The sequence below is a fragment of the Lepisosteus platostomus genome, chromosome 7 (genome assembly GCF_059453375.1).
Source record: "Lepisosteus platostomus isolate fLepPlt1 chromosome 7, fLepPlt1.hap1, whole genome shotgun sequence".
Taxonomy (NCBI): Eukaryota; Metazoa; Chordata; class Actinopteri; order Semionotiformes; family Lepisosteidae; genus Lepisosteus; species Lepisosteus platostomus.
In genome coordinates this window covers 3,876,049-3,888,384 of record NC_142617.1, presented here as the reverse complement: position 1 = coordinate 3,888,384, position 12,336 = coordinate 3,876,049, and the positions used below count along the sequence as shown (strand labels likewise).

Genomic DNA, 12,336 nt, shown 5'->3' with positions numbered 1-12,336 from the left:
AAACTACAGTCTGCAAAAAAGTCTACGTTTTTTTAGGCTTTAAAAAGCATTTATATATATTATCTGTGTACAACCACGTTCACATGAATGTTAAAAAGAAAATTACCAAGTTTGCATATTTACATATTGATTACTACAGAATTACTTTATAGGAGAAAAAGAGCAGTAACATTTTTTTCCAGTTTCAGATTTTCATAGCCTGATAAGTTTGTTCTCTCACTAGATCTTATCATTTTAAGATGATTACATTTTTCTTAAAGGCATTATTTCTATTAGAGATTTTTATCTGTTCAGGCATTTGCATAACAGAACTTTCTAAAAAAATACACATTTTCCTTTTACTTCCACTTTTACTATAGAGTTTAACATTTGTGCCCTTCAGTGCTAACAGTAAAGTCAGAAATACATTTGACATTAATATTAGTTCAGAATTAAAAGCAATAATACAGGACAGCGGTGATTTAATAATGAAATCCACTTTCTCCAGCTGCCCTAGATTCCTTGTTTAGTAAGTGTTGCTCCCAGGATCAGAAGTGACTTTGTGCTGTTCCTGCACTTCTCTGCACAAGACAGAATCCTGTAATCCAGTGTCTTACCGTTGCAGCGGAATCAAACACTTTAGGAAAGGGGTGTCTCAAGCCTTGGTGCTGCCTTTTGGAAAATAGCAAACCTGAACTGGACAGGACGTGACTGCAGGAACAGGAACAGGGAGTCTGAGGTGTAAGGTAGCTCAGTGTCTGGGTGCAGTTTGCTGCCACATGACCACATGTACGTTGATTGTCCACAGAAATACTTGGAAGCACCCAGAAACACTAACAATGCTTTATTCTTTCTCAGGAGACGAAGATGCACAGTAATATATCAGCTAGGATACAAAAGTATACTGTATACAGTTGTGTGATTTCTTATTTTTTTGCATGTTTGTCACACTGAAATGTTTCAGATGATCAAACAAATTGAAATATTAGACAAAGATAACACAAGTAAACACAAAATAGTTTTTAAATGAAGGTTTTTATTATTAAGGGGAAACAAAAAAAACAAACCTACATGGCCCTGTGTGAAAAAGTGATTGCCCCCTAAACCTAATAACTGGTTGGGCCACCCTTAGCAGCAACAACTGCAATCAAGCATTTGCGATAACTGGCAATGAGTCTTTTACAGCGCTGTGGAGGAATTTTGGCCCACTCATCTTTGCAGAATTGTTGTAATTCAGCCACATTGGAGGGTTTTCGAGCCTTAACCGCTTTTTTAAGGTCATGCCACATCATCTCAATCGGATTCAGGTCAGGACTTTGACTAGGCCACTCCAAAGTCTTCATTTTGTTTTTTTAAGCCATTCAGAGGTGGACTTGCTGGTGTGTTTTGGATCATTGTCCTGCTGCAGAACCCAAGTGCGCTTCAGCTTGAGGTCACGAACAGATGGCCGGACATTCTCCTTCAGGATTGTTTGGTAGACAGCAGAATTCATGGTTCCATTTACCATTTATCTTCCAGGTCCTGAAGCAGCAAAACACCCCCAGACCATCACACTACCACCACCATATTTTACTGTTGGTATGATGTTCCTTTTCTGAAATGCTGTTACTTTTACGCCAGATGTAATGGGATACACACCTTCCAAAAAGCTCAACTTTTGTCTCGTCAGTCCACAGAGTATTTTCCCAACAGTCTTGGGGATCATCAAGATGTTTTCTGGCAAAACTGAGACGAGCCTTTATGTTCTTTTTGCTCAGCAGTGGTTTTCGTCTTGGAACTCTGCCATGCAGGCCATTTTTGCCCAGTCTCTTTTTTATGGTGGAGTCATGAACACTGACCTTAACTGAGGCAAGTGAAGCCTGCAGTTCTTTGGATGTTGTTGTGGGGTTTTTTGTGACCTCTTGGATGAGTTGTCGCTGCGCTCTTGGGGTAATTTTGGTCAGCCGGCCACTCCTGGGAAGGTTCACCACTGTTCCATGTTTTCGCCATTTGTGGATAATGGCTCTAGAAATGGCTTTATGACCTTATCCAAAGTGATAAATCTCAATTACTCTGTTTCTCATTTGTTCCTGAATTTCTTTGGATCACAGCATGATGTCTAGCTTTTGAGGATCTTTTGGTCTACTTCACTTTGTCAGGCAGGTCCTATTTAAGTGATTTATTGATTGAGAACAGGTGTGGCAGTAATCAGGCCTGGGTGTGGCTAGAGAAATTGAACTCCGCTTTCCAAAGATGTGATAAATCACAGTTGATATATGTTTTAATCATTTTTTCACACAGGGCCATGTAGGTTTGGATTCTTTTTTCCCTTAATAATACAAACCTTCATTAAAAAACTGCATTTTGTGTTTACTTGTGTAATCTTTGTCTAATATTTCAATTTGTTTGATGATCTGAAAAAATTTCAGTGTGACAAATATGCAAAAAAATAAGAAATCAGGAAGGGGGCAAACACTTTTTCACACCACTGTATGTCTTTATCCGGGGCTCAATACTGGAGCTCCTCACATGAGTCTAAAAAGCAGAAGTCAATCTGATAGACACTGTAATCTATTCTCTGCAAAACAGTACCATTAAACAAAGTAATTTTACACGTTTTTGATACAAATGTAAATTTATTTTTTATACAACTATCTTTTGCTGTGCATGTACAACACCGTTCTGTAGCATATAACTGTAAATCACTTTGACAGTGTGCTCTAAAATAACATTTGATTGGTGCAATGCAGTCATCACAATGTTTTCAAGGCAGTAAATCTCAGAAAAAGGAAAAAAAGGAAAATACACATTCAAAACTCACATGCAGGTAGGTGAACACAAGCAAGTGTAGGCACACACCTTAGTTTATTGTGGCATCTAACATGATTACCGAGGTCCTGATAGACAAGATGTTTTCCTACTAGTGTAACAAATACTTAAAGTCCCAGCCTTACTGCCAGACTGCTCTTTCAACATTCTTATGCAATAAAATATTCCAATCCTGCAAGTTTTTAAAAAATGTCTTCTAAGGTTTGCAACAAGTAACATCCTGTAGTCCTGTCCTGGCTCTGGACGACCCCTGTGTTTTTTTTGTTCCAACAAAGAGCTACGCTAATTCCAGTTCCCACTGCTTGACTTTTGACCTTTGTTTCAGAAATCTGTGTAGATTTCCAAGAAATGTAGCAAACCAATACCTCCTTCAGCCTAGTTAAGAACGTTCTCTCTCTGTCCTGTGCATTCATAAACAGCTTCCTCTTGATGATCAATTAATGATACACAGACACAGCCGGGCATGACACAGTGCTACACACCCCTGTAACTGGTGTTGAAGCTCACAAGTGAAATTCCACCTAGCCATCCTACAATCTTACTGGCAGTTCTGGAAACCAACAGACACAGGGAACTCCAGAATCTGAAAACACCGCTACAGAACACGGCTTTTCCTCGAACGTGTCAACATGAAAAACTAGATTCTCTGACAGTCTTGACGACTGTGTCACACTCGGTGAGTTCGTACATGCACACATTGAGAGCATTTCTGTATTTCCACTTTATTCACCTGTCCGTAACGGGGGGAAGATCCTACCGCGGGGGCTTTGCAAATTCTAGTTTTGGATCCACTCATTCCCAGTGTTCAGTTGTTCATCCAAGTGCGTCGTCAAGATACCTTTATGGAGTGTCATAAAGAATGGTTGAGAACAACTGGAATATTGTTATTCTTGGAAAAGAAAACAAAACATTTGTCTCTAAAATCATTCATACTTCCTATAAGCAGCTAAACCATGATTTTTGCTTACATGGCATTATGTTGAGGTGTTTCCAGTTTGATCAAAGGCGGAGCTCTGAGGGTGCAGATCTAGAGCCAGGAATATCTGACCTGCTGCAGTGACGAAGACAAAAATCCCTGAAACCCCCCGTGACAGTCTACCACGGTAACAGTCCACTGGCGATTGAGAGATTGAGACGGCACCAAACTCCCGTTGTGTAACCTTGAACACAAGTGCCTGGTGAAACGACCCAGGAGAGGTGAAGAGAGTCTAAAGGCCTCCCTCCTCCTGTGGCGAATGCGAGACGCTTCCTGCTTGTCCTCCTGCTCAGGTGGCTGTGCCATTTTTCTCCTTGGAGGAGAAGGGGTTGGGCCCGATGTCCACGGTGACGTTGGTGTAAAGGTACATCAGCCGTTTCGAAACCAGGTGATACTCCAAAGAATTCATACCGTCCTCCCTCCATTTGTCTGGAGATCTTACTAACAAGTCGAACCTGAAAAAAATATTAGACAAATATTAGACCTGTAACTGCTCAATTTCACCTCCAAAGAGAACGAGGCATTTGGTAGTTCACTAAAAGAACACAAGATTCTTATTTTTCATAGTTTGGCTTCTCTCTGCTTTGTTTCACAGAAATTGAAGTAAAAATTGTACAACAGTTTTTTTTTAAATTTGCTTTAGTTATTTTTAAATCTAAAAGAAGTTTCAATCTGCAGCAGGGAAAAAAAAAATCAGAAAGTAAATCCTAGACGATCAACTTGAAAACAGGACTTTAGGTAAGCATGACTCTGCGCTTTTAACTGTACTTCCTGGACAGTGTCGTCTTGAGCACCGCGAGGGACAGCAAATAAGGAAGAAGGAAAATAAGAATGCTGAGCAGTCTGCCGCCGATCTATTTTAGTGAATTCTACACTGAAAATCTATTACATAACACGCAGTTTGTACTGGAAGAGATCAGTTCCCAGATCTGTTCAATCTGTCTCCCCAGTCCTCACACCCTCTCCCAGCCCTCCACCCATTTTCTCCCAAAGGCCCTCCTGAAAAATAAGACAGAAAATAGAAAATCTTAATTCCCTGGGAAAGGAAATGGTTTAAAACGGAGTGGGGCTCTGTTGATGCTGGCAGTCCCAGAAATGCGAGGCCTGGGAAGAGCCACAGTTGGTGTTCAGCAAGTCGATGAGCGAGGAGACTTCGCTCCCAAAATACTACACAACTGGGCTCCCAGAACACATGCTTAAGGGTACCAGGGCTCCCCAGATTACACAGTTTATTAAAGGGGTGAAGCCCCCAGCAATTCCTCTTGCAACCTGCTGGATAAGCTCTATGACAGGTGGATCACATTTATTAACGTCCCAACACGCAGCCCTCTATGAAATAACTGAGCCCCGAACAGACCTATTAAAGGGTTCAATTTCAACCACCGTGTGATTTTTAAGTTCCTAACATTCAGGAGGCCACCTGTTTTAACTTGTGTGTTTCTTAGGAAATTTAAACCCCCCAAGCATTCAGTAGAAAAAAAAATAGCAACTTCTTTTGCACATTTGGTGGCCTAGAAATACCTAGAAACATAAGATATTACAGTCCGTGTGTTTGTCACTTTACCGTTTGTTGTTTTGCTCGTTCCCTTTGTCCTGTTTGTGGTCGACCATCTTGTATCGTCCTATATGCAGGGGAACCCTCACCATCCTCAAGCCAGCATACTTCACCCTGCGACAAACAGCGAAGAGCTCTCGTCACTCCACTCCATCCCCTGTGATTAAATAATCCCCTCTCTCCGATTCCCTGATTCCCAACGCTTGTGAGGATGCTCAAGGTTGGGCAAGGTTAAAGACCGGGTAGTGCCAGGCTGAGCCAAAACTCCCGCCCAAGGGTCTGGGAAAATCTGGGAAAATCCACAAGGGGTGATAATAGACCCAAAACAAATATTTTGCCTTAGAATAAGATGCCAAGATTTTGGTTGATAAAAAAAGTAATTTACATGACTGGTCTGTCAGGAGCTAATCTTACTGTGTCTAGTTTCTTAGTTTTTCCTCCCACACTTACAGTTGTGTACACACACACACACACACACACACAAACACTTCTCATTTTTGAATTTTGAACACTTCCTGGTGCATTGTTAGAGAGACACATTTCTTCCAAAACATTGTGGATCATAATCCCCAGTGTTTCGCCTGCTAGAGAGCCAGGTGCGCTCTCTCACTGAAGACCAAAGCAAATGGACAACAGGGAAGAGATCCAGAGCAATAAACAGAGAACTGTAGGGATGCCTCCATCCACTGCCAGTGGCGTCTGGGTCAGATACAGACCAGTTCCAGCCTCGATGAGCTGGAGGCTGACTGACAAGACAATGGGCAGCAGGTAGGATGTATCCTGGATAAAATGCCAGACCACTGCAGGGCACATGCCTATGGAACAATTTAGAGATGCCAGTTTTAACTGGGCCAGGTGATAATATTAGCTTGTTTCTTTTCATAGTCCAGCAAGATGCACATGCACAGTGGAGCACCTTCCTAAAACTGGTCTTGGTTTGGTGTCCCAGCACCACCCTCCAGGCGCGTTTGTGCTCAGCGATGAGGGCTGGACTAAAGGGCGAGTGAGCAGCAGAGGTGCTCTGCCCTGATGAGCCCAGCCAGCGTGAAACCAGCAGGAGCCCGTAGAGTGTTTACAGTCGCCCGCTGTTACATAAATACAAACACGCACAGACGGGAAGAAGGAGGTTTTCCACCTGAAAGCGATGTCGTCGTCCTCGCCGCCCCAGCCCCAGTAGGTGTTGGGGAACCCGTTTATCTTCATGTACTGCTCAGGTGTCATCGCCGACACCCCTCCAAAATAAGTCCAGTATGGCAGTCTATGGAAAAACACACAGAAGAGCAGGAGCGTGCATCAGTGTGTACAGGAAGATGGAAAAATACAGTTCAGTGCACCTATTTATGCTATTTAACCCTGGTCCGAAAGGGCTGGTGTGTTTGTAAGTTTTCATTCTAATTCAGATCTTAATGAGCTTAACAGCTGGTTGCTGGGTTAACTGGGCCAATTTAACAGCTTTCAGGTGCTGTTGCTTTAGAGACCATGAAAACCTGCAGACACAGCGGCCCCTCAGGACCGGTAGTGGACAGACCTGGCCAAAATATGTAACCTTGCTGTGTAAGCCGACCGCAGCTGAGATCAGACTGCTTGTTTTGCATATTCTAGCAATTAACCACCTACAGTACTTCTCAATGCCGAAGAACAAAGGTTGCCTCGGTAACAATCCTTCCCTTCAGCAAATTGAAACAGCAGGGACTGGATAATTATATTTGATTGCAGGGAACTGAATGACCACACTCAGAAAACTCCCGTGACTTGCAGAGGGCCTGGCACATTTTCTTAAGCATAAACAACTTAGCACTGTCCCCGGTGTTCTAAGGAAATCAATGAAAGAAACACCAAAGATTACAGTCTATATAATTCCAGGAGCGCAGGATATCGGCAGCCCCTGATTTTGCAGAAAGCACTCACAATCTGATATAAAACTGTTGCGAAGCGTGTGCAACTGCAGGTAAAACGGCTGATTCACCGAGCAGCAGTCTTTCAGTCTGTCCGGTTAACCGGTCACAATGGCTCGACTTCCTGAGCCAACAGATAGGAAGTGAGCTCGTGTGAGCAGAGAGGCTACAGTGAGAAATCCACGCTTCCAAATCTGAAAGGGAAATCCCTCCCTGAATCTGCCCCTTATGGCTGATTAAAAACTCACCTTTTGAAAAGAACCGACCCATTAACATTTTAAGAGCTCGGGTGTTTTTTTGTTGTTTAAATTAAACCAAACCAAACTGGCTGTCTCTCAACAGCAGTTAACACCTCGGAGCCCGGGAGAGATAAGGGACAAGGCAGGCAGTATCTGATACCTGGCCCTGCCTTTGAGAACAATGTGGATAAAAATAGCAATTTGTATAAACAACAATGTATCCCCTACAGACTCTATGGCACTCGACAAGCATGTGAACATGCCAGATGTACAAGCAGCACTTTTGCATCCTGATTTACATCCTTATGACACGCATCAAGAAGTACAGATCACCAGGACAATGCGCCCAGGCTCTGGAGACACTCTGTCCAGCCAAAGCCCAAAAAATTTAAATATTATCAAAACATTAATCGTGTGGACGACATAATACTCAGGCAGTAGAGTCTACAAGCAACTGGAGTTGCAAATCTGGAACAAAACTATGTTAAGAAAACTGAAACAAAGATGCTACTACATCACTACAGAATATAACACACACGAGTCTGGGGCTATACCCTAGAATACCCTAACAGAAAAAAGCTGTCTTTATTTAAACCAGCTCATTGGGCATTGTGTGTTATATGCCCCACACCCCACAATGGGCTGGAAATGCCCAGATTGACACCTGAAGAAGGCTCCACGGCCGAAACGTTGTGTTCTCTTTCTTCTTTTTTTCAGCATGGAATAAACCTATTACTTGTTCCTTTGCAGCCTACGCATGCTGACGCAGCTACCCACCTGAACTACTGAGTCTGGGGCTCATCAATCTGGGCATTTCCAGTTCACTGCAGAATTATGGTGCTATCTTAACTGTTATATAGATCTGCTGATTATCAGTTAGTATACTAGCTCTTACGTTTGGAAGAACAGAAGTGATGAGCATACAACCTGATCTACAGTGTTTCCTGCAGGAGACAGAACGCAAAACAGATTTTGCAAACCCAGCTTGTTCAAAAAAAGTCAATTTAAGCCACTGATATTCTTTGGAATATACATTTTTGTGTCCACAACAAAACTTTTATGCAGCCTGGCTGCTATCTGCTCTTGAACTTTGACTTGTGATAAGCTTCCACATCTATTTGTTTAATTATATACTGTGCTTTCACTGAAGACGCTGAATCACATACTGCAGAGAAAAGACATTCCGATTGTGTGCTCATAGAACTGGTCCTTATCCAATTACTTTAAGTCATTTAAGTAGATATGTTTGTAGGGTTAAACAAAGCAGCTGTGACCATCAATCTCAGAGGAAACACTTTACATGTGCAAATAAGTTATGGATATTCCTCTTACACCTGACGGACTGGAACAAACAGGCAGGGATTCTAAAGTGCTGCACGTGGAGAGGAAGTCGAGCATACCTGTAGTTGAACTTATTAATCGCGCTGGAGAAGTGCTTGGGGTAGGTCTCATCACAGACGTACAGGTTGTAGTCATTTTCCGGAATGAGATCGATATCGTGCAGGAAGAGGCAGTCCCAGTCCTCATCTTTCATGGCCTCTCTCACTCCCACGTTAAGCAGCTTGGCGCGGTTGAAGGTCTGGGATCCTGCCTGCAGAAGGAATGTTTGGACAGCGGGGCGGACATGTGGATATCGAGAAAAAAAAATACCCTAACAGAAAAAAGCTGTCTTTATTTAAACCAGCTCATAGTGTGCTGCTGAAAAGAAAAGAGCCTTTTATAACAGGAAAGCTCCGGAAGGCTGCTCTTGACTCGTGACTGTCCACAGGTGCCTCACTGCATGCAAAACACAGTGGTAAAAAACCATTAAACGCAAAACTTGCAAAGCAAACTTCAGCTGTATGATACATGTTTAGTATGCCTACTTTTTCTAAACAAAAATGCACCTATCCCCTTTTAAAAAAACAGCATCAGATGGACTGTGGTCCAGTGATTTCATGCAGGTGCTGAATACTGTAGTTGCTAAAAACAAATGGGTATTAAGGGCTGTGAGACTTCAAGAAACTCACTACAGCCACACCACTTATTTCTCTCATATCAGTAAGTAAGCAGGCAGACATCATAAAACAATCATAACATAAATACAAGTATTGCAACAATAATCAGGGCTGTTTTAGGAAAAACAGTATTTTTTGTATCTATACCGATAAGGTTTCAAAATGAAAACCTTTAAAGGGAAATCTTGTCTGTGTATCACACTGAATGTGAACAGCCCACACCACAGCAACAACAGAAGGACTGCAGCAATACCGAGGGCTGCTGGTGGAGAAACAGACTATTTTCAGCACACCCTTCCATGGTTTTATAGTGTAGAAAAAAAAAACCTTTTGAATTTCCCTGAAAACAGATCCCAGTGGATCTTCTTGACACGTGGGTTACAGAGCGTTCCGATTGGTGTGTGAGCAGATTCACATGCGCTTGGCTTTGACCCGACTGGCTCTCCCACAGAGGCCGGGCTCAGAACCGGGCCCCCGGGCCCCCTGCGAGCCTCGGCCGGTCCCGGCTCTGGGCCCGGGCCGTACCTGGTGGATGACGTAGATCCTGTAGTGCAGCTGCTGCCGCTGCAGGAAGGGGTGCAGGTGGTAGAGCAGGTGGCGGAGGTGGACCTCCCGGTTCCGGTGGGGGACGATAATGGCCGTCTTGTAACGGGCCAGGCAGTGCGGGGGCCTGTACAGACCCCCCCGCCTCACATAGGGGTTCTTCTTCACTATCCTCCTCAGCGCTGGCGCCGTCAGCAACGTCACCTTCAGGGGCCCCACTGCCCAACACACAAGAAACAGAACATGCAGAACTCCCTGTGTGCGGAAACACACACACGGCTCCGCAGTACGTCACAAAGAGCAGCGGCAGGATGGGATGCAAAGACTAAGGGCTAGAATGTCGTATCTGTCCGACAGTGGACTATTCCCACAGCCCCATATCTGCAGTGCCCGTCGCAAGAATGAGAATAGAAAAAAGGGAAAGGAATCCTTTCCCCAGCAGATTCAAGCCCGTCTCGCACGTGAAAGACAGGATCTGAAAGCACAGCTGTTTTCAGGCTGCTTCCAGAAGGACGGGATCAATCCATGCAAACCCTGTAAACAAGCAGGGGCTCAGCAGAGCTAATCCACAGGTCCTCAGGCTCATTAGAGGCCAGCAGACACACGAACCGAGCACACTGCACGACTGTACCGCAGGACTCAGCACTGCCGTTACTGCACATCCGCCGGAGGAACCCCCTATTCTCGGTAAGGGTCATGGTAAGGAGAGCTACACCAGTCCATCACTGGAAACACACGAGGACCACTTAGAGACACCAACTGTCTTAGCTAGCATGTCTCTGGGAGGCGAGAGGGAGCCAAAAAAGTAATATAATTTGCATTTATCAGGAATTAACTCTTCCAGTATAGTAGATGACCCCTCCCACTCCGCCCGTAAATTCTTTGCCCTCCTACCATCTGGAGAAAGATTTCACAGTATACAGGCTAGCTCCACCAGACTCTGTAACAGCTTCTTCCCCACAGCCTGTCAGACTCCTCAACACCCTGGTACCTACTTGCACCCACTCCAATTCCAGAAACAGGGTTTAAATTCCCCCAGTCTTTGGTTTATATTGTGTGATGGACTTTTATACTATTCTGGAACAGTTAAATTACACTGTGTATATATCCTGTGTACACTGCCTCTGTTCCGGTGTACACTGTCTTAGTTGCACAATCTTATTCATTAATATTAGCATTACAAGTCCTGTCTACAATGTCTATGTCAGTGTCCAGTCTGTCCTGTCTGTATTTGCACCGTGGACCAGGAGGAACGATATTTTGTTCCACTGTATACTTGTATATGGCTGGAATGACAAATAAACTTGAACTTTGCTGTTACTCCTAGTGGGAGTGTGGAACAAGCCACCCAGTCACGCTGTTGAAGCCGATACCCTGGCTTCTTGGCTCAATCAGCTACCAGCTACCAAAACGGGCTGGATGGACTGAATGGTCTCCTCTAATTCCTCATTTTTCTTATGCTCTTGACATTCCCATTTTTGTTCATTGACATCACAGTATGAAAAGGCGCCTGCGGTTTGTACCAGTGACACATGTGCGTGACTGAGCGGAGCCGCGAGGCAGGTGTCTCGGGGGAGAAAGAGGGACAGATGGCCAGGGGTCAGCGCGTCTCTGCCAGCAGCGCTCACAGCGGTCACTCACCCAGCAGCGGAGACTTGGCCGGACAGTAGCGCTGCAGCTCCTTCATCACCGGGGTGAAGAAGGTCAGGTTGGTGTACACGTCCTGTGCTTTAGCGTAGTCCCAGTTCTCTCCGCTGGCGGAGAACAGACCATGGAGCACGCTGGAGCCACGGCGGTACATCACAGCCACAAAGACAAGCTGGAGAAAGGCCAGAGTGATCAAGAAGCATGGTTTCTCCAGTGTCCGAGCCAGGGTCATTCTGCAATGGGAAACAGGGCCCCGGTTCACTCTGGAAGAAAAGAGTCTTTTAGGTCAACCCTGTGGGCGTCTTCAGCAGGAAACAGTAACCAGAGGGCACAAGTGGAAAATACATAGTCTACATGCTCTTAAAATGGAGAACAGGAGGCAGTTTGTTTTACACAGAGGGTGTTGGGAGTCTGGAACAAGGTACCTAGTCATGCTGTTGAAGCTGGTACCCTGGCTTCTTTCAAAAAACGGCTGCATGAGATCCTGGGACCAATTAGCTACTAACAACTACGCAGGCTGGCTGGGCTGAGTGGCTCCTCTCGCTGGTAACCTTTCTTATACTCTTATGTAAACACATCTGAACTGGGTGTCAGGGTCTCTCTGTGAGCTGCTGGGAGCTGTAACTGGGCCCCACTTGTCCTCCTGCTCGAATATTGAGCTATGCCAGAGTTGCAAATTTCACTTCTCAGGGAAAAT

General features: G+C 44.5%; 1 protein-coding gene across 2 annotated transcripts; it reads right to left on the bottom strand.

Annotated features, from left to right (window-relative positions):
- Window positions 1-2,574: 2,574 nt before the first annotated feature.
- LOC148657900 (beta-1,4-galactosyltransferase 3-like) lies at window positions 2,575-12,336 on the bottom strand. Of its 2 annotated transcripts, none has more exons than XM_088638528.1 (7): window positions 12,065-12,336; window positions 11,634-11,902; window positions 9,975-10,210; window positions 8,853-9,043; window positions 6,454-6,576; window positions 5,328-5,432; window positions 2,575-4,218 (listed from the first exon to the last, which is right to left on the bottom strand). In XM_088638528.1, exons 1-7 carry the CDS (start codon window positions 12,115-12,117, stop codon window positions 4,053-4,055), a joined length of 1,143 nt encoding a protein of 380 aa, XP_088494654.1. In that variant the 5' UTR covers window positions 12,118-12,336; the 3' UTR covers window positions 2,575-4,052. The 2 variants fall into 2 exon arrangements, with proteins under 2 accessions (XP_088494654.1, XP_088494655.1); XM_088638529.1 differs by having other exon boundaries at window positions 11,634-11,872.

Excerpts from the sequence above, each read along its gene's own strand:
- LOC148657900 (XM_088638528.1), bottom strand. The coding sequence starts at position 12,117 with ATGCAGCCGTTTTTTGAAAGAAGCCAGGGTACCAGCTTCAACAGCATG. Across the intron at positions 6,577-8,852 it reads ATTAATAAGTTCAACTACAG|ACTGCCATACTGGACTTATT; the intron begins GTATGCTCGACT and ends GTTTTTCCATAG. Across the intron at positions 4,219-5,327 it reads AACGAGCAAAACAACAAACG|GTTCGACTTGTTAGTAAGAT; the intron begins GTAAAGTGACAA and ends TATTTTTTTCAG.